Source organism: Oncorhynchus tshawytscha, linkage group LG10 (assembly GCF_018296145.1).
Source record: "Oncorhynchus tshawytscha isolate Ot180627B linkage group LG10, Otsh_v2.0, whole genome shotgun sequence".
NCBI classification, from domain to species: Eukaryota; Metazoa; Chordata; class Actinopteri; order Salmoniformes; family Salmonidae; genus Oncorhynchus; species Oncorhynchus tshawytscha.
In genome coordinates this window covers 64,991,380-65,013,591 of record NC_056438.1, presented here as the reverse complement: position 1 = coordinate 65,013,591, position 22,212 = coordinate 64,991,380, and the positions used below count along the sequence as shown (strand labels likewise).

At 42.4% G+C, this 22,212-nt stretch overlaps 1 protein-coding gene across 2 annotated transcripts in view; it reads left to right on the top strand.

Moving 5' to 3' along the window:
- The window catches only part of LOC112260654 (rho-associated protein kinase 1), a 66,060-nt gene that overhangs the window by 20,072 nt on the left and 23,776 nt on the right, over positions 1-22,212 (top strand). For both annotated transcript variants that reach the window (XM_024435929.2, XM_024435930.2), the window contains exons 2-10: positions 9,922-10,003; positions 12,110-12,210; positions 12,395-12,532; positions 12,714-12,889; positions 13,903-13,987; positions 15,553-15,697; positions 16,490-16,628; positions 16,971-17,062; positions 21,718-21,877. In XM_024435929.2, coding sequence (XP_024291697.1) covers positions 9,922-10,003; positions 12,110-12,210; positions 12,395-12,532; positions 12,714-12,889; positions 13,903-13,987; positions 15,553-15,697; positions 16,490-16,628; positions 16,971-17,062; positions 21,718-21,877 — 1,118 coding nt within the window. The remainder of the gene's footprint in view (positions 1-9,921; positions 10,004-12,109; positions 12,211-12,394; positions 12,533-12,713; positions 12,890-13,902; positions 13,988-15,552; positions 15,698-16,489; positions 16,629-16,970; positions 17,063-21,717; positions 21,878-22,212) is intronic.

Here is a 22,212-nt window from a genome sequence, read left to right as displayed (position 1 = left end):
ATAGAATGGGAAATATGGCGTTTACAACGTGACGGTCGGGAGTAGGCTACAGTATAAGAGGATTGGAGGATTCTAAAAAATTTGCTGTCATTTTACAGCTTTTGTTCCAATATTTCTGTCAATCAGTGATACTTATTCCCATTGTAATTAGTAATGGATCGATCCATAACTAAATCAACATCTGCATTTTAAAGAGTATTTTTATCATTTGATTTACGAACGCATGAAGAAATGCAGTACTGTACACTATTTTGTTTTTACATTTGGATAATAAGCATAGATATAAGCCACTTGCATTTGTTTAGTAGGCTACTGTGCAGTCTGACAGGTAAACATAGCCTACAATACATACTGTAGTAAACATGGGAAAGTGTGTAATTCCTCACATAAGGGAGAGCAGGGAATGTCTCTACTAGAGAATGCGAGAGACCAGGGTTCAATTCCTGGATGGGGAGGAAGGAGGAGGCTGTCCTTGTAAATAATTATTTGTTCTTAACTGATTCCATATGTGTTATTTCATAGTTGTGATGTCTTCACTTTTATTCTACAATGTAGAAATTAGTAAAAAATAAAGAAAAATCCTGGAATGACTAGGTGTGTCAACTTTTGACTGGTACTTGCTTAATTAACTTAATTTATATTATAGCGTTTTTTCCCCCAAGAACATCGAAAAACCCTCTGGGTTTCCGTTAGGATGGAACGGAAAATATGGTGCTGTACATGGTCGGCAGCACAGTACTGAGCTATTTAGCAAAAGTATCCCTGTGTCGTGTGGGTAGGAAACGCGGGAGACCGGAGTTCAATTCCCTGACGGAGAGGAAGGAGTAGGCTGTCCTTGTAAATAAGAATTTGTTCTTAACTGACTTGCCTAGTTAAAAAAAGGTTACACAAAGAGTGTAACATTACTGCACCCTAATTTTCTAATTCTAGTCTAACCAATACCCAAACGGAGATTCCGTGAAAATAAAACTCTCACTGATTTTTCAAGACCAGTCCCCCCCCCATGCTTGTCTCAGAGCAGCGTGGAACGGTGCTAAAATAGTTTGTAGACTTTTGCTTAAAATCCTATTGCTTTTAACTTCAATATGCTCTTTAAATAAGACATACACCACTTTTAACAGCACATTACTCAAAACTAGTGAGACTCATTTCACCTATGGTAGGCCTACAGTATATCTAAAAAATATTTTTTTCAATGACGTGGCTCTGCCAATTATTGCTTTTAGATGATTGGAGGATTCTAAATTAATATCTATGGGGCATTTTCCGCTAGGAATTGTGAGAACTGAGAATATCTAAGCGGCTTTTATGTAATTTTAAAATAATAAGTCTCTTTGTTTAAAAATAAACTATTTTGGAGATTTCATTTTCATTTAACCTAGAGTGAGTGAGAAAGGCCATTCTTGAACATGGGGAGACATTCCCACTAATTTGTAAATAAAGCAAGTTTTTTTTGGGGGGGGGGGTTCTCCAGAAATAATTATTTATAACTTGATTATTTAAAAGACATCACTTGCTTATACTCAGTCAAAACATATATCTTAAGAATATCATGGAATATAATTTAACATTTTTGTTTCTCCATGCTTATCGCAGAGCAGCGTGTAACAGTGCTGAAATCGATGTCCACAGCGGGAAGGCTATATATAATGATATTTTGGAGATTTTGTTTTCAAATAAACGACAGTGAGCGATTTGTAATATGAATAAAGGCCAAAATAATATTTATAAAGGCCAAAATGTAGCCCAGCTAATGGCCGTAATGGTATTAGAGTATTTTCCAGTAGTGCAAGATTCATTAGACAACTTTGTTCCAATATTTCTGTTAGTCAGTGATATTTATTCCTGTAATTCGTTATGGATCCATAACTAAACATCAGCATTTTAAGAGTATTTTTATCATTATTTTATTAACGAACACATAAAGATGTTTATGAAGAAATACAGTACTGTACAGTATATACTTTTACATTTGGATAATAGAGCATTTAAAAACCTGTTTTCAACATGCCTCCAGTTGTCCATCACTACTGTAAATAAAAACACATCTTGTTTATTCTTCTGTGATTTACAAATGTGCGCTTTTCATTATTAGTTACATTGTTTTAGTTAGAACAAGCAGACATTTTTTAAATTATTGTTTTGTATAGGGTGGTACATTGTTGACCAGTTGCAATTGTAAGTAGGCCTAATAAAAATAAAAGGTACTTCTATTAGGCTGTTAAGCCTCATAAGCTACTTCAGCGAGTTAAGTTATTTTAGATAGGCCTAGGCTCTGCAGAAATAGACTCAAATTAAACCCTCTTGATGTTTTGTAAAGTAAAATTAAGATTATTGTTGAAATGAGTTGCTCGACTGGTGTAGGTTTTCTCCATCTGTTCGGTGTGCAACACTTGCATAACAAGTTAGCTACATTTTCAACACCAGCCACTGTTCACCTCCTATTGATTGACCTGAGGTTGCCACCAGTTTTTTTGTATTTTTTATGTAACCCTTATTTAACTAGGCAAGTCAGGTAAGAACAAATTCTTATTTTACAATCACGGCCTACCCCGGCCAAAACCTGGATGACGCTGGGCCAATTGTGCCCCGCCCTATGGCACTCCCAATCACGGTCGGGTGTGATACAGCCTGTATTCGAATCAGGGACTGTAGTGCCTCTTGCACTGAGATGCAGTTGCTTAGATCGCTGCGCCACTTGGGAGCCATGACATGCATGCATACATGCATACATACAGTTGGAGTTGGAAGTTTACAAGTTGGTTGGAGTCATTAACTTGTTTTATAACCACTCCACAATTCTCTTGTTAACAAACTATAGTTTTGGCAAGTCGGTTAGGACATATACCTAGTGCATGACACAAGTAATTTTTCCAACAATCGTTTACAGACAGATTATTTCACTTATAATTCACTATCTCAATTCCAGTGGCTCAGAAGTTTACATACACTAAGTTGACTGTGCCTTTTTAACAGCTTGGAAAATTCCAGAAAATGATGTCCTGGCTTTAGAAGCTTCTGATAGGCTAATTGACATAATTTGAGTCAATTGGAGGTGTACCTGTGGATGTATTTCAAGGCCTACCTTCAAACTCAGTGCCTCTTTGCTTGACATCCTGGGAAAATCAAAAGAAATCAGCCAGACATCAGAAAAAAATGGTAGACCTCCAAGTCTGGTTCATCCTTGGGAGCAATTTCCAAACGCCTGAAGGTACCATGTTCATCTGTACAAACAATAGTACCACTCAGCCGTTATACCGCTCAGGAAGGAGACGTGTTCTGTCTTCTTGAGATGAATGTACTTTATTTTGACATACAATTTGATTTCCAATGTCTCGTGGGGACAATTCACTGCATTTTGTATAGTTCTGTTGGCTGGGAGTCTTGACTACCATAAGGGCCCAGCATTGGCTACTTTTTGTACATAAAGCAGTTCTCCAGAGACTCCCCCACTACCTCAGCTCATGTAAACTCAGCAAAAAAAAGAAATGTCCCTTTTTCAGGACCCTGTCTTTCAAAGATAATTTATAAAAATCCCAATAACTTCACAGATCTTCATTTTAAAGGGTTTAAACACTGTTTCCCATGCTTGTTCAATGAACCATAAACAATTAATGAACATGCACCTGTGGAACGGTCGTCAAGACACTAACAGCTTACAGACGGTAGGCAATTAAGGTCAGTTATGAAAACTTAGGCCACTAAAGAGGCCTTTCTACTGACTCTGAAAAACACCAAAAGAAAGATGCCCAGGGTCCCTGCTCATCTGCGTGAACATGCCTTAGGCATGCTGCAAGGAGGCATGAGGACTGCAGATGTGGTCAGGGCAATAAATTGCAATGTCCATACTGTGAGAAGCCTAAGACAGCGCTACAGGGAGACAGGATGGACAGCTGATCTTCCTCGCAGTGGCAGACCACGTGTAACAACACCTGCACAGGATGGGTACATCCAAATATCACACCTGCGGACAGGTACAGGATGTCAACAACTGCCTGAGTTACACCAGGAACACACAATCCCTCCAGTGCTCTGACTGTCTGCAATAGGCTGAGAGAGGCTGGACTGAGGGCTTGTAGGCCTGTTGTTAGGCAGGTCCTCACCAGATATCACCGGCAACAGTGTCGCCTATGGGCACGAACCTACCGTCACTGGAGCAGACAGGACTGGCAAAAAGTGCTCTTCACTGATGAGTCGCGGTTTTGTCTCACCAGGGGTGATGGTCGGATTTGCGTTTATCGTCGTAGCAATGAGCGTTACACCGAGGCCTGTACTCTGGAGCGGGATCAATTTGGAGGTGGAGGGTCCGTCATGGTCTGGGGCGGTGTGTCACAGCATCATCGGACTGAGCTTGTTGTCATTGCAGGCAATCTCAATGCTGTGCGTTGCAGGGAAGACATCCTCCTCCCTCATGTGGTACCCTTCCCGCAGGCTCTTCCTCTCATGACCCTCCAGCATGACAATGCCACCAGCCATACTGCTCGTTCTGTGCGTGACCGGAATGTCAGTGTTCTGCCATGGCCAGCGAAGCGCCCGGATCTCAATCCCATTGAGCACGTCTGGGACCTGTTGGATTGGAGGGTGAGGGCTATAGCCATTCCCCCCCAGAAGTGTCCGGGAACTTGCAAGAGCCTTGGTGGAAGAGTGGGGTAAAATCTCACAGCCAGAACTGGCAAATCTGGTGCAGTCCATGAGGAGGAGATGCACTGAAGTACTTAATGCAGCTGGTGGCCACACCAGATACTGACTTACTTTGGACCCTCCCTTTGTTCAGGGTCACATTATTCCATTTCTGTTCGTCACATGTCTGTGGAACTTGTTCAGTTTGTCTGTTGAATCTTATGTTCATACAAGTATTTACACATTTTAAGTTTGCAGAAAATGAACGCTGTTGACAGTGCGAGGACGTTTCTTTTAGTTTATATATTGCCCTGGCCTGATATGAGTCAGAGATATGACAAACCCCCCATTCATACAATCACAGATTAGACACGAATTGTTGTTCAATGAAATTCCTATCATTTCTCTTTGTAATATGAGAGGGTGAGATTCAGGTAGCTTTGCATCTCTTATGCAGACAACGGGACAATGGTCACTGAAATCACTAGCAAAAATCCTTTGGCTGTATACTTAAGAGGGGAGTTTGTCAAAATTGAGTTTTCGGAGTGTTTTTGTTTGGGGCGGGCTGGTTCAGTTGTCAGCGGTGCTGGATTCAGCTCAATCAGATATCTTTCAGCTATCAGAAGCTGGCATCAACAAATCCAGATTAAGATCAACCAAAATATATAATTCAGATTTAACATAGTTAAACAGAAGGTCAGACAATCCGCTAAGAGCATATGTTGAGGCAGAGGGAGGGCGATTTATTCCCACTTGTGTAAGTTTGGCATTATTACAATGGCCAACATTTGGGACTAAACATTCAAATTGCTTAGGGACAGAGGTAGCTAAAGTTATCCTGCCTCTCGCCCCTCCATAAAGGGTTCTCTGAATCCCGTGAAGCATGGGAGTGGGTGGATTTCCGTGTCCTTGCCAGCTCTGATTTTGGGCAGCTCCATGGTAAAAAATGTGACCGTTCCTCATGCAAAAACAATGTCCTATCCCGGAGTTTGAGTAAATTACATTACTAAGCTGCTCCAAAATGTACTACGTCAGGACATTGATTCTATCATAGTCCATGTGGGTTTTAATGACATTATGAAGGTCAGCTCTGAACAGTTGAAACTGGATTTTAAAGAGCTCAGTGACTCTCTGCTAGACACTAATCAAATACCCATCATATCTGGCCCTCTGCCATCTCTGGACACTTTAGTAGTATTCTTTCTCTTCACAACTGGCAATGTGATTATTGCAACACAGTGGGTGTAACTTTCAACTATTTCGATACCTTTTGGAAACAAAATACGTTTAATAAGGAGGTTGGATCCACCCCAATCATTTGCGTTCCTGGATCCTTACACAGCATCATAAGGCTGCGTTCAGACAATGATTTATCAATGACCCAAGCCCAGCTCATTTAATCCCTACCATTGTGACACTGAGTTGTCATAATGCTTCAGCAAATGTACATTATACCAGGGGCGTCGGTAGACACAATGTAAGTAACCTAATGTATGTCCTTCTAACTGCCCTGAATACCTCTGCTGGTCCTACAGCCATTGTAAACCGAAATCATGTGCCTATGAACCGGGGGTATACTGTTAGCACTGAGGCGGTGTGCCCTAGTAGGAAGTCCACTGTGTGCAGCTCACCCTGTACTAAATAGCCCATGTTAACATATTTATCTTAAACACGGTTCATGAAATCAATAAAGAAATATATATATTTTAAAATTTGACCCCCTTTTCTCCCCAATTTCGTGGTATCCAATTGTTAGTAGTTACTATCTTGTATCATCGCTACAACTCCGCTGCTTCAAGGGTGGCTGTTGTCATTGTGTTCCTGGTTCGAGCCCAGGAGAGGGATGGAAGCACTGGCAATACTAAAGTGCCTATAAGAACATCCAATAGTCAAAGGTTTATGAAATACAAATGGTATAGAGAAATAGTCCTAGAATTGCTATAATAACTACAACCTGGAACTTAAACGTTAGCTTTCTTACATGGCACATATTGAACTTTTACTTTCTTCTCCAACACTTTGTTTTTGCATTATTTAAACCAAATTGAACATGTTTCATTATTTATTTGAGGCTAAATTGATTTTATTGATGTATTATAATAAGTTATAATAAGTGTTCATTCAGCAATGTTGTAATTGTCATTATTACAAATAAATGTAATACAAAATCAGCTGATTAATCGGTATCTGCTATTTTTGGTCCTCCAATAATTGGTATCGGCATTGATAAATCATAATCGGTTGTGTGTGACACAACTGCATATTTTAGTGGCCTTTTTGTTATCACTAGTTGCTGCACCATTCCCCTCCTGTGCTTGGAAAGCAGATAGACTGGGAGTCCTGAGCGTGTTTCTTCCCAGGGCAGCTGGGTCCACACACCTCTGGTTCTCTGTTATACCCTTTTCACACTACTGAGCTGAGCCAAGTTCTCTACCGTGTTGGCTTAGTTACACATCCACCATAGTGTCTAGAATCAAGCTGGTAAAAAATAAACATCTGTAACAGTACTGATGGCATGAAAAGGGTAAGGAAACTGAACCAGTATGGTTGGAGTTGGCTTGATGGTGTGAAAGGGTAATGAAACTGAACCAGTACGGTTGGAGTTGGCTTGATGGTGTGAAAAGGGTAATGAAACTGAACCAGTACGGTTGGAGTTGTCACACTATCATGCCAAGGGTAATGAAACTGAACCAGTATGGTTGGAGTTGGCTTGATGGTGTGAAAAGGGTAATGAAACTGAACCAGTACGGTTGGAGTTGGCTTGATGGTGTGAAAAGGGTAATGAATCTGAACCAGTATGGTTGGAGTTGGCTTGATGGTGTGAAAAGGGTAATGAAACTGAACCAGTATGGTTGGAGTTGGCTTGATGGTGTGAAAAGGGTAATGAAACTGAACCAGTATGGTTGGAGTTGGCTTGATGGTGTGAAAAGGATAATGAAACTGAACCAGTACAGGTGGAGTTGTCACACTATCATGCCAAGGGTAAAGAAACTGAACCAGTACAGTTGGCATTGAAAAGAAGGGGCCTGCCTCACTTTGTGACTTTTGTACAATTACAATTTTTGCTCAGCATTTCGTTGAACTTGTTTGGCCACATACTTAAAAATAGCACTCTGACGTGTAGAGTCCTGTTGAGGAATGCGAACTGCGGCCGTCCAGAGTTCTCTGCGGCAGGGAGGGAGGAGGAGGGGGATAGGCTTTCTCATCTGCTCTGCACCATGGTCACATACAAGGCCCCATTTCCCCTCTGTATGAAACACTCAGTCCACCATTTAGAAGAGCTGCAGTGAAATCTATGCCTATCCTCATTTCAGCCATGACAGGGGTGATCTAGCCAGCTCTCCCATTTTTCTTACTCTACACTCTCGCCCCCCTTCTTTGAATATCTAGTTTTCTTTCCTCCATCTCTTTCCCTGAGGTGTTATTTCAGTCTTCATGCCTGCTACTCTAAAGAGGCCATGACCACCACAAACACTGTTACACCATCAGCAGCCATCAGAGGAGTTACTTAAGAGGGTTCATCTGCTTGTCTGAGCTGCAGCTGATTCACCATGTCTTTTTTGTTTTGTTTTGACCCATTAGGATGCAGGAGGAGGATCGGACCTTTGTCTTGAAGTGTCATCTGTTAAGTTTTTGCACAGATTGCTTGTTTAAGTCAACTATGTAGACAAAGGTGAAAGTCCTGTGCTCAGGAGTCATAGAACATAAGACATTACATCTAGGCCCTACTCGATCAGAATAATGAAGGGTAAGGTTCCTCCTCACTCGTGGGGAAGCTAAGGAAGGAACCATGTATAGGCCTGACCCTGGCGAGAACTGAACCATACATGTCCTTTTATAGGCCCTTGCTACAACTGAACCATACATGTCCTGTTATAGGCCAGGCCCTGGATACAACTGAACCATACATGTACTGTTATAGGCCCTTGCTACAACTGAACCATACATGTCCTGTTATAGGCCCTTGCTACAACTGAACCATACATGTCCTGTTATAGGCCAGGCCCTGGATACAACTGAACCATACATGTACTGTTATAGGCCCTGGCTACAACTGAACCATACATGTCCTGTTATAGGCCAGGCCCTGGCTATAACTGAACCATACATGTCCTGTTATAGGCCAGGCCCTGGCTACAACTGAACCATACATGTCCTGTTATAGGCCCTGGCTACAACTGCGATCTTTGATGTGCCACTGCCCTCTGTGTGTGAGACATCCTGGATTAAGGAAGATTAGGTTAAATCCCGCTGGTCTGCCGGCCACTTCTTCCCAAGCAGGGCCGGACCCAGGCTCTAAGGAGGACCCTTATGTTCACAGCTGGGCGATTGATTGGGGGTTAATCATCATGTTGGAGTAATATAATCATATGGATGACCTTATGTCATGATGAGCTGTAGAGAGAACTGTCTGTCACTGCAACTTTTACATACTTTTCCACAAAAAGGTCCATTTGAGTTAAGGTGCTAAATGTCTATGCCCTGCCAAGTTGAGTGTCAGTTAGGAACTCTATCAACCAGACACGTTTGCATTGAAGAGCTCCCTGACCCAAGAAGTTCAGGAAATCATCACGACCCACAGATGAAGGGCTTTATGGTTCTTCAGTTACTTCAGTTGCTGTTTTGAGGAGTTGCTGCTGGGTGTTGAATAAAGTCTCAATTCCTGTGTGACGCCCAATGCCTGTGGCTAGGCTGGCCATAGATAATTTGTTTCTAATGTACATCATCCTGAGGTCTTTTTTGAGATCTTGCAGTATGGTAATGAGCTGTTCCAAATGACTGAATAGGCTCTGTCCATCGTTTTGTTGAAGACCAGATAGTCAGAAGTTTGACGTCACACCATTGCTGTGATTGTGTGTAGTGTAACACTAGCCCTATAATTGAATGTGACTTGGTGTTTTTTTTATAGATTCCAAATCTCCCTAAACACGGATAAAGTTATAAAACGCAACCCTTTTAAACCTGTCATCAGATCTGCTATTAATCGGTTTAATTACATTATAACCGTTTAAGCTACACGGAATTGGCACGGAATTAGGATATTTTGTTTGTGATTAGCTGAACCTTGGCCACTGTTGCCTAAGCCAGTTTGAGGCTACTGCTTGCAAGGTTGTTTATTGTGATGGTTTGGCCTTTAGCTGGGTTATAGCCTATAACCTCCAGGTAACATGCTTTGCACCATATATTAGTTCTACTGTAGGCTAGCTCATAGTGCTAAGCTGGTTAGAGTATTTGCCCCAGTTGTGGTCTTAGTTTTTGAAATCTATGCTTTCTATTAATGCTTCTCTTCGTTCTCTCTAGGATGGCTTGGACGCGTTGGTGTACGACCTGGACTTTCCAGCCCTGAGAAAAAACAAAAGCATCGACAACTTCTTGAATAGATGTAAGTAGCTAGCCTATACAAGGTTCCTCTCCCGCATATGTCCTCCTCCCTTTGTGCAGAATCTCTGTCACTTACATCATATTTGTAGAGCACACGCAGGCAGACAGGAGAGAGTGGAGGCTGTTTTGGGGTCACCGCCTCGCCTCTATACATTCCATGGCACTATTGTGTCTGCAGCTCAGTCTACTCGGTGTCCTCAACAAAAGGGCTTTAATGAGTGGCTGGTGACCCACATGGTGTCCCCCTCAGACTGGGGGACCACCATGTCTGTATGACTGGAACTTAGAGGTTGTGGCATTTTAGCACAAGGACTGTCTGCAACTTTGGCATGTCATTAGTTTATGAATATGGTTATATATTGTATGTGACTACAATGGTAGTAAAACATCTACTATAGATGAGGACAATTCTTCACAAACTGTTCCCCATATTGGAAATAAACGGTCAATACGAGCTACTGTAAAGCCTTGGGGCTACATCTATCACAGGCTATTTGTTCAGTTAGTCTTGCTGGGTACTTTCAGTGTTGGAGAGGCCTTGAAGGACATTATGGCAATGGGCTAGCTGTTTTGTGAAAGGGCTGATTGCCAATGTCATCCCTACAGGGGGTCTGTGCTCTTTGTACTGCTAGTGCTCTCCTCCTTACAGACTACTAACCCATGACATGTAGACTAATCATATTCTGTATGAGACCAGTAGCCAATATGCCTAGGCTACACTCAATCACATTAGCCAACATCTCTGCGGAAAGTACAAACAAGTGATTTGATTTTCTCCCTCCATATTTTAGTCTAAGCATGTGGGAATAAAATCATGTTTAAAAAACGTTTAAAAATGTAATTTTTATCACACTTTTTTTTTTAATCACCTCTCAATCATGTACTTTACTCGATCATGTACTTTTAGTTATGAAACTCTGAAACCGTAATTGCGGGAAACAACTCTGCATTCAAAATGGTCTCATTTTAATAGTTCTAGTCCTTGGCTTTATTTATTTTTTAGATCAATTGAACTCTGATGCACTGCACTCAGCCCCCCTTTTTTCCCATGCATTCTTGTGCCAGTTGTGAACCATGCAAATAGAAAAACTACCCCTCCTGTTCAGCTATGACCAAATTTGGCTGAATACTATCTTCCCTAGGGCAGGGAAGCCAGAGTTGTTACATCAGATAGGCTCTCCGTACTGTAACACTCTGTAAAGCAGTCAGTGGAGAAATCTCATCAGCTCAAAGACAGAGGTTTCTTTCACTGCTTTGTCTGTCAGAAAAAAACACAACCTGGGATGGTATGAATATCTCTCTCAACCGTATGGAACCCAAATGTAGAAAGCATGTCAAGGATCAATCTATCAATCAAATGTATTTATAATACCCTTCTTACATCAGCTGATGTCACAAAGTGCTGTACAGAAACCCAGCCTAAAACCCCAAACAGCAAGCAATGCATGTGCTGAAGCACGGTGGCTAGGAAAAACTCCCTAGAAAGGCCCAGAACCTAGGAAGAAACCTAGAGAGGAACCAGGCTATGAGGGGTGGCCAGTCCTCTTCTGGCTGTGCAGGGTGGAGATTATAACAGAACATGGCCAAGATGTTCAAATGTTCATAGATGACCAGCAGGGTCAAATAATAATAATCACAGTGGGTGCAACAGATCAGCACTTCAGGAGTAAATGTCAGTTGGCTTTTCATAGCCGATCATTCAGAGTATCTCTACCGCTCCCGCTGTCTCTAGAGAGTTGAAAACAGCAGGTCTGGGACAGGTAGCACGTCTGGTGAACAGGTCAGGGTTTCATAGCCGCAGGCAAAACAGTTGAAACTGGAGCAGCAGCACCGTCAGGTGGACTGGGCACAGCAAGGAGTCATCAGGCCAGGTAGTCCTGAGGCATGGATCACAGGTCAAGGTTAACTGATGTCTATGTAACATACAAGTTCAATGGTACCTGTACTTCAGATATCTAGTGATGTTATTACAGATTTTCATCTGCTGTTTTATTTTTGTGCTATTTTTGTATTCTCTGCCTGATGCGGTGGACAAAGTCCCTTCAGTAATCTACCCTTTTCTAACAAGTTTCCTTTTTAATGTCATCTCTCCACCTCTCTTCTTTAGATAAGGACACCATCAGTAAGATCCGGGACCTGCGGATGAAAGCAGAGGACTATGAGGTGGTCAAGGTTATCGGGAGGGGGGCGTTTGGAGAAGTGCAGTTGGTGAGGATAGCCATTATGGTTATGCTAATTTGTCCTGCGTGAATCACATCAACTTTTGTCTGTCTGCTTTCCCTTCATACATCTAGTGCAGACAGATATAGAAGTATAACATTATTATTATATGGCTATAGGTTTGGCTTGATGCAAGCCATTCGCCATAACTAGACTCTCTCCTCTCTCCCAGGTAAGACACAAAGCCACTATGAAGGTGTATGCCATGAAGCTGCTTAGCAAGTTTGAGATGATAAAGAGGTCGGACTCTGCTTTCTTCTGGGAGGAGAGGGACATCATGGCCTTTGCCAACAGCGCCCTGGTGGTACAGGTATGGAACGCATCGTTGTTTATAGCGACACCTTAGTTTCGTTCTCAACTTTGCCTACTAGGAATAATCTGTAAGGAAACACAGTAATTGAGATTCAGGCAATTGTAAAACAATTTTTAAATTTTTTTTTGCTTTCCTCTTCATTCCTCCTAATGATGTTTGGTCACTAACCCCCCCACAGCTGTTTTATGCGTTCCAGGACGATCGTTACCTCTACATGGTGATGGAGTACATGCCCGGCGGAGACCTGGTCAACTTGATGAGCAACTATGACGTCCCCGAGAAGTGGGCCCGCTTTTACACCGCCGAGGTGGTGCTGGCTCTGGACGGGATCCACGCCATGGGATTCATACACAGGTACTACTGTTGCTGTTGCTATTACTGGTACTGGACTCCTCTTCTATTGTAAAGGTGGCTCTAGTGTCTCTACTTCCTCTTTTCTGTAGTGGCAGTTTTCTCCACCCTTCTAAAGCCTCCTTGACAGGAACTTAAATCACCTGTTTAATGTACTGTATTTGGTTTGAGAATGCTTTGCTTGTATAATCAGGTTTTAGGTTCAATAACTGCTGGTTTGTTATTTAAGCAATAAGGCCTGAAGGGTTGCGGAGTGCCAACAGCCCTTAGCCGTGGTATATAGGCCATGTACCACAAAGCCCAGAGGTGCCTTATTGCTATTGTAAGCTGGTTACCAACGTAATTAGAGCAGTAAAAATAAATGCTTTGTCACATACCTGTGGTATACGGTCTGATATACCACGGCTGTCAGCCAATCAGCATTCAGGGCTCGAATCACCCATTTTAGAAATTACTTTATACAATGGCATCGTTGAATACTCCATCTGATTGGCTTGAAGGGCATTCTAGGGCATGCATTATTTCATTATAACGCACGGTATATTTGCACGGTAGAATTAAATGGCTATAGTTCATTCTTACATGTTCTGTGTTTGAGCTGCTGTTGAAAGCAAAATTGAATTGAAAACATTATTGCCGTTGTTGAATTCTATTTTATAATGGCAAGCTAGGACTGATGGCTTGGTTCCTTAAACTAGCAAGTCTGTTTGTTTGGTTACCAAGGCAACTACGGTCACTTTTGTCAACTTGCTAGCTACTTCAGTGGATGTTGGACACATTTCTAGTGGCAAATGAACAAATTTCTACCGGCAAATGTGTTAAATTATCGCCATGGTATTAAAGGGACAATCAACTTAGGGCTTTATGCGTTCTCTGGAAACTAATGCAACTCCATTGAAGGTCAGTTCCACTCCGCTAGCGCGTCGTGGAAGACATCTCCCACGTCATTCATTATAATCCAGAGAACGCATAGCCTCTTGTTGTTTATCCCTTTAGTGTCTTTTTATGTCTTTCAGGGACGTGAAGCCTGATAACATGTTGCTAGACAAAGCAGGCCACTTGAAGTTGGCAGACTTTGGGACCTGTATGAAAATGAACAAGGTAGCTATCGCACTAGCCTTCCAACGCACCGTGACTGATAATGAGAAGTTAGTTGACACTATCACCCTGTAGAGTAGACTGTTGTTTAAGAGTTTAAACTGTTTGCTGCTTCCAAATGCTCTATTTAATTAATCTTAGTGAATGTTTATCAATATTTCCAACTTTTAACACATTTACTTAGCATTCTTCATCTTACACACAGTGCCTTCAGAAAGTATTCATACCCCTGGACTTAAAAATGAATTTTTTTCTTCACCCATCTACACACAATGACCCATAATGACAGTGAAAACATGTTAATGAAAATGAAATGCGTCTATCTAATTTACATAAGTATTCAGACCTTTGTATGACACTCCAAATTGAGATCAACTGTATCACATTTCCTTTGATCATTGTTGATACACTACAAAGTGTCCACCTGTTGCCTATTCAATTGGTTGGACATGATTTAGATAGAAACACACCTGTCTAAGGTCCCAGTTGACAGTGCATGTCAAAGCAAAAACAATACCATGATGTCCAATGAACTGTCCGTAGATCTCAGATTGCCTCATCACAATTCTTATATCTGGGGAAGGTTATTAAACTATTTCTAGAGTGTTGAAAGTTTCCAAGAGCACAGTGGTCTCCATCATTGGGGAAATTTGAACAAATTATGGAACTACCCAGACTCTGCCTAGAGCTGGCCATCCAACCAAACTGAGCAACCAGGCAAGAATGACCTTGGTCAGGGTGGTGACCAAGAACCCACAAAATGTACTCTTTGTCTTGAATGGAAACCACTTTGTCTGGTGAAAACCAGGCATACCTCATCACCTGTCTAACATCATCCCTACCATGGAGCATGGTGGTGGCAGCCACTGGTTAGGATAGAGGGAACAATGAATGGTGCCAAATACAGGCAAATCCTTGAGAACCTGCTTTATGGTGCAATTGACCTTAGACTGGGTTGTAGATTTTTTTTCCAACAAGACAATGACACCGAGCATACAGCCAGTGCAACTCTGTACTGGCTTAAGAACAAGAATATGAAGGTCCTTGAGTCTGGTTAAAGCCCAGACTTAATTTGAAAATCTGTGGAAAGACTTGATGATTGCTGTTCCTGCCGCACCCTATTGAACTTAACTGAGCTTGAGAAAATCTGCAAGGAAGAATATCTCCATCTAGATGTGCAAAGCTGATGCAGAGAGATACCCAAGATGACTTGAAGCTTTAATCGGCCCCAAATGTACTTCCTACTTAGTATTGACAAAGAGTTGAGATTTCTGTAAAAAAGAAAAACATGTTTTCACTTTCTCATTATGGGGTATTGTGTTTAGATGGGTGAGAGAAATCAATTTAATCCATTTTGAATTCTGGCAGTAATTACTACAAAATGTGGAATAAGTCAAGGGGTCTGAATACTTTCTGAAGGCACTGTATCAGCACTTAGGCCTACAATTTGTTTATTTTCTTGAACTATGAATGCTTATGTATTTTAGAGTGTATACGCTTTGAACAATGCGACACAGCAGTGTTTATAAATACAGTAGAATAGTAGTTTAAGATGAATGCTCTTTCAGGACGGTATGGTCCGATGCGACACAGCAGTGGGAACGCCAGACTACATTTCGCCAGAGGTACTAAAATCCCAGGGAGGAGATGGATATTATGGCCGGGAGTGTGACTGGTGGTCCGTGGGAGTATTCCTATATGAGATGCTTGTCGGTGAGTCGCAATAAGAGACCTTTTCTCACGCTGTTACGATCAGAAACAAACTGATCGTACAATACCATTTGAGGATAGTCTTCTATATTCCCTCTCTTATTTGACTCTGGTAGTACATAATGTCTTCCCCTTGTTTTGTCATATTGTGTAATCATCATGGCATGAATCCATACTATGCAAAGATGAAGTTGGAAAGGATACTATCTTGTTGCTCCTTTACTGCATATACAGTATCTTGTTTCACACATTGGCCACTTGTAGCGAATCGTGTTTACTTAATTTTTTTTATCCCGTCCCCACAGGAGGCCTTTTACCTCTTGGTAGGCCGTCATTGTAAATAAGAATTTGTTTTTAGTTGACTTATGTGGTTAAATGAAAATAAAATAAAGACCAAAAAAAGTTTGAAAAATATTTTTAGTTGTTAGGATGGCAACAAATGATTTTGAATGGGCTTCCTCCATTCTGATTGTTTCATACTCAATCGAACTAGGACAAAACTGACAGTTGTCCAATTTGTAGAACTTTTCATTTATTTAACACTATCAGAATACCTTCTTATAGACTGTATTGTAAAAATCCATACCAGTATACCTTAATATATCGCCCAGCCCTACATTGCCTCAACCTAAAGGAAGAGGCTAGGTATAGGGATCAAACTTTGTTCAAGACTAGGGTAATGGTTAAGGGTTTACGTTTAGGCTAAGCAAACCCCCATTGAGAACCATTGAACATATGTAGTCTTGGCTGGGTTCACTAGCTAACCTCACTGCCTGTGGTTTTGTGTGTCTGTAGGTGACACACCGTTCTACGCTGACTCGTTGGTGGGGACGTACAGTAAGATCATGAACCACAAGAACGCACTGACCTTCCCTGAAGACAGCGACATCTCCAAGGATGCCAAGAACCTCATTTGTGCCTTCCTGACTGACAGGTGAGGATGATGACTTTATTTTTATGCACGGTTAGGAAATAACAACTGGCGGATCAGAAAACCCTGATTTTATACTGATTTGTTTAGAGAAATCATTCATGTTTTACCAATGATTTCCCTAGTTGACAAATAGATGGAAAGGGACTAGTGTCATGAACTCATTGACTTGATTAGACTTAGTAATCAGTCAGACTTCTTCTGAAGAGCTATCAATCACGTCTAAAGCTTTCACTTCCTGTGTTCAGAGTTTGTTTCAAAGCCATAGACTCTGTATAACAATGGACATTATCAGTGGATTGCAGAATGACTAAACGGTACCTTGTTCCGATTCCCTGTTCCTAGGGAGGTGCGACTGGGCCGTAACGGGGTGGATGAGATCAAGAGGCATCCTTTCTTCAAGAACGACCAGTGGACATGGGAGAACATCCGAGAGAGTGAGTTGTGTTCAGGTCAACCAGCAGCGCATGATTCCTATGTGTTTGTAACCCCCCCCGCACTGCTCTGTTGGCAAACTGCTTTTAGTGTTAATACATGTTTTCCCATTGACCTACTGCGGACAGTCTCAGGAAATTCCAGAATAAGATCCATTCAGTAACCCATGGCCACACACTGAGTGATTGCAACGATTCCGCTTTTAGTGGTGTTATCAGTTTGAAACCAATTTGAACCTGGATGGTTTATTTTTGAGGTTGAGAACGGGAGGAAAGCAGTACTGGGTCATGTCCAGTAGTTGCAAAGCTTTTTGCTGCGGTGTACCCTACTGAACAGCACCTTGGCGTGAGTGTTGATGTGGTCTCCGGCTGCAGCGGAGAGAGTAGAGGCAAGGGGCTAAATTTAAATCCACTGGCTATTGCAGCGCTTTACTGGGTTTATATTAAATACGCTGAAGGGCTGCAGTCATCACTTTGGCCTGGCCACACCGCCCCTAGCCCTGCTCTGGCATGCCCTGCCATGCCACCAGCACTGGCTGTCCTTGCTGCTCCTTTAGATACTCCCCTAGATGATTAGCTGGGAGACTAATGGGAACCCTATTCCCTACACTTCATAGGGAAAATGTGCAAAGTAGTACACCTCCTTTCTGAGGCATAAAAAGCACCTGAATATCTACTGTCAACTCACTGTATCAACTGTCGGACTGAATGCTTTGTGTTTATAGTTGATGCATTTTTATCTCTAAGTAGTCTAGATTGACAAGAGACAGTTTAAGAGGGGAGAGAAAGACTGACATATTTGACAGCAGAACATTGCCATAAGCAGAGATGAGTTAGTGTGCTGCCAGGTCTATAGGAGAAGGAGGGGGCTATATACAGGGGGTACCGGTACAGTGTCTATGTGGGGGGGTACAGGTTAGAGGTAATTTGTACATGTAGGTAGGGGTGAAGTGACTATGCATAGATAAGAAACAGAGAGTAGCAGCAGTGTACAAAACAAATCTAGGGGTCAATAGAAATAGTCCGGTAGCCACTTGATTAATTGTTCAACAGCCTTATGGCTTGGGGGTAGAAGTTGTTAAGAAGCCTTTGTCTTGCTCACATTGAGGGAGAGGCTGTTGGTCCACATGGTCCACACACACCTGAACAGTCTTGAAGACGGCAAGGCAGCGCCTTTCCCCTTCAGGAGGCTCAGAAGATTTGGCGTGGGCCGTCAGATCCTCAAAAAGTTACACAACTGCACCATCGAGAGCATCTTGATTGGCTGGATCACCGCTTGGTATGGCAATTGTACCGCCCTTGACTTCAAAGTGCTACAAAGGGGGGTGCGGACAGCCCAGTACCTCACCTAGGCCGAGCTCCCTGCCATCCAGGACCTCTATATCAGGCGTTGTCAGAGGAAGGCCTGAAAAATTGCCTAAGACTCCAGCCACCCAACCCAATCACTGTAACAAAACATCGGCTCCAAGACAGCTTTAACCCCCAGACTGCTAAATAGTCAATTAATGGTACCCAAATTATCTTGCACTGACCCTACGCATACTCACTAGACATTATACACACACTCACACTCACACTTACACTTACACTCACACTACACTTACACTCACACTACACTACACTTACACTCACCCACACTACACTTTCACTCACACACACTTTCACTCACTCACACACACTTACACTCACTCACACACACTACAACTCACTCACACACACCACACTACACTCACACACACACACACACCACACTCACTCACACTACACGTACATTCACTCCCACTACACGTACATTCACTCCCACTACACGTACATTCACTCACACTACACGTACATTCACTCACTCACACTACACGTACATTCACTCACTCACACTACACGTACATTCACTCACTCACACTACACGTACATTCACTCACTCACACTACACGTACATTCACTCACTCACACTACACGTACATCCACTCACTCCCACTACACGTACATTCACTCACTCCCACTACACGTACATTCACTCACTCCCACTACACGTACATTCACTCACTCCCACTACACTTCACACTGCACTTCACTTCACACTTCTCACTGACTCTCACTCACTCTCACTTTACTTACACTTCACCTCATTCTCACACTACACTCACTCACACTACTCACTCACACTACTCACTCACACTACACTCACTCACACTACACGTTCACTCACTCACACTACACGTTCACTCACTCACACTACACGTACACTACATGCACACTTCACACTACACTTCACTGACTCACACTACACCTCACTCACTCACACTTCATTCACTGGTACTCCCTGTATATAGCTCGACACATTGATCTGGTACTCCCTGTATATAGCTCGACACATTGATCTGGTACTCCCTGTATATAGCTCGACACATTGATCTGGTACTCCCTGTATATAGCTCGACACATTGACCTGGTACTCCCTGTATATAGCTCGACACATTGACCTGGTACTCCCTGTATATAGCTCAACACATTGATCTGGTACTTCCTGTGTATAGCTCGACACATTGATCTGGTACTCCTTGTATATACAGTGGGGCAAAAAAGTATTTAGTCAGCCACCAATTGTGCAAGTTCTCCCACTTAAAAAGATGAGGCCTGTAATTTTCATCATAGGCACATTAACTATGACAGACAAAATGAGAAAAAAATCCAGAAAATCACATTGTAGGATTTTGAATGAATTTATTTGCAAATTATGGTGGAAAATAAGTATTTGGTCACCTACAAACAAGCAAGATTTCTGGCTCTCACAGACCTGTAACTTCTTCTTTAAGAGGCTCCTCTGTCCTCCACTCGTTACCTGTATTAATGGCACCTGTTTGAACTTGTTATCAGTATAAAGGACACCTGTCCACAACCTCAAACAGTCACACTCTAAACTCCACTATGGCCAAGACCAAAGAGCTGTCAAAGGACACCAGAAACAAAATTGTAGACCTGCACCAGGCTGGGAAGACTGAATCTGCAATAGGTAAGCAGCTTGGTTTGAAGAAATCAACTGTGGGAGTCATTATTAGGAAATGGAAGACATACAAGACTACTGATAATCTGCCTCGATCTGGGGCTCCACGCAAGATCTCACCCCGTGGGGTCAAAATGATCTCAAGAACGGTGAGCAAAAATCCCAGAACCACACGGGGGGACCTAGTGAATGACCTGCAGAGAGCTGGGACAAAAGTAAAGCCTACCATCAGTAACACACTACGCCGCCAGGGACTCAAATCCCGCAGTGCCAGACGTGTCCCCCTGCTTAAGCCAGTACATGTCCAGGCCCATCTGAAGTTTGCTAGAGAGCATTTGGATGATCCAGAAGAAGATTGGGAGAATGTCATATGGTCAGATGAAACCAAAATATAACTTTTTGGTAAAACCTCAACTCGTCGTGTTTGGAGGACAAAGAATGCTGAGTTGCATCCAAAGAACACCATACCTACTGTTAAGCATGGGGGTGGAAACATCATGCTTTGGGGCTGTTTTTCTGCAAAGGGACCAGGACGACTGATCTGTGTAAAGGAAAGAATGAATGGGGCCATGTATCGTGAGATTTTGAGTGAAAACCTCCTTCCATCAGCAAGGGCATTGAAGATGAAACGAGGCTGGGTCTTTCAGCATGACAATGATCCCGAACACACTGCCCGGGCAAAGAAGGAGTGGCTTCGTAAGAAGCATTTCAAGGTCCTGGAGTGGCCTAGCCAGTCTCCAGATCTCAACCCCATAGAAAATCTTTTGGAGGGAGTTGAAAGTCCGTGTTGCACAGCAACAGCCCCAAAACATCACTGCTCTAGAGGAGATCTGCATGGAGGAATGGGCCAAAATACCAGCAACAGTGTGAAAACCTTGTGAAGACTTACAGAAAACGTTTGACCTCTGTCATTGCCAACAAAGGGTATATAACAAAGTATTGAGAAACTTTTGTTATTGACCAAATACTTATTTTCCACCATAATTTGCAAATAAATTCATTAAAAATCCTACAATGTGATTTTCTGGATTTTTTTTCTCATTTGGTCTGTCATAGTTAATGTGCCTATGATGAAAATTACAGGCCTCATCTTTTTAAGTGGGAGAACTTGCACAATTGGTGGCTGACTAAATACTTTTTTGCTCCACTGTAGCTCCATTGTGTATTTGATTTTTTTTCCGCTTGTTAGTTACCATTTTACTTGTTTGATTTTTTAACTTTGCATTGTTGGGAAAGTTGGTAATCAAGCCTTTCACTGTAAAGTCTACACCAGTTGTATTCAGCACATGTGATGAATACAACTTTGATTTGATATGGGACTGATGTAGAGTAATAATAATTTGGGGGGTGTTTATTTGTCTTGTTACACACAAGTGTGTAATGGAAGTGTGTTTCTTGCATATCCCAACTCCCCTGAGACTGTTGCTTACACTTATCTCCCATCACCTTGTACTGGTGTACTATTTTGCACTATGCAGGTTTCAAAGTGCAGTACACGCCTCAAAGTTTGACTGGCGTTTCCCCCAAAACATGATCTCAGGTTCTCAACTCAATGTGCCTCTGCACCAAATCATCAAAAACTATGAGAATAGCTTCCCACTTTCAGTGAGTCATGATTCTGTTCTCTCCTCCACCTCCTGTCTATCTGTATTTCCAGCGGCGGCCCCGGTAGTGCCTGAGCTGAGCAGTGACATCGACACCAGTAACTTTGACGAAATTGAGGAGGACCGGGGAGACGAGGAGACCTTCCCCATACCGAAGGCCTTCGTGGGCAACCAGCTGCCCTTTGTGGGGTTCACCTACTATAGCAGTCACCAGTAAGTATGTTAGTATAGCCAGGCTTCAACTACTACAGCAGTCACCAGTAAGTATGTTAGTATAGCCAGGCTTCAACTACTACAGCAGTCACCAGTAAGGCGCTTGAATCATGTTTCCTGGAGAATTTCCATGAACTGCATTTTAGTCCAGGACTAGGCTTAATCTGTGTCAGGAAACGGTGTCCAGAGTATGTGTTGGCACTGTCCGCATAGCCTGGCGTCACCAACTACAGTCAACACTGTCAGGCTTCACTAGAACACTCATCAGTCAAATACCAATTACAGTCAACACTGTCAGTCATCACCTAGGCTCTTCCTGGTCAGCTCAGGAGAAA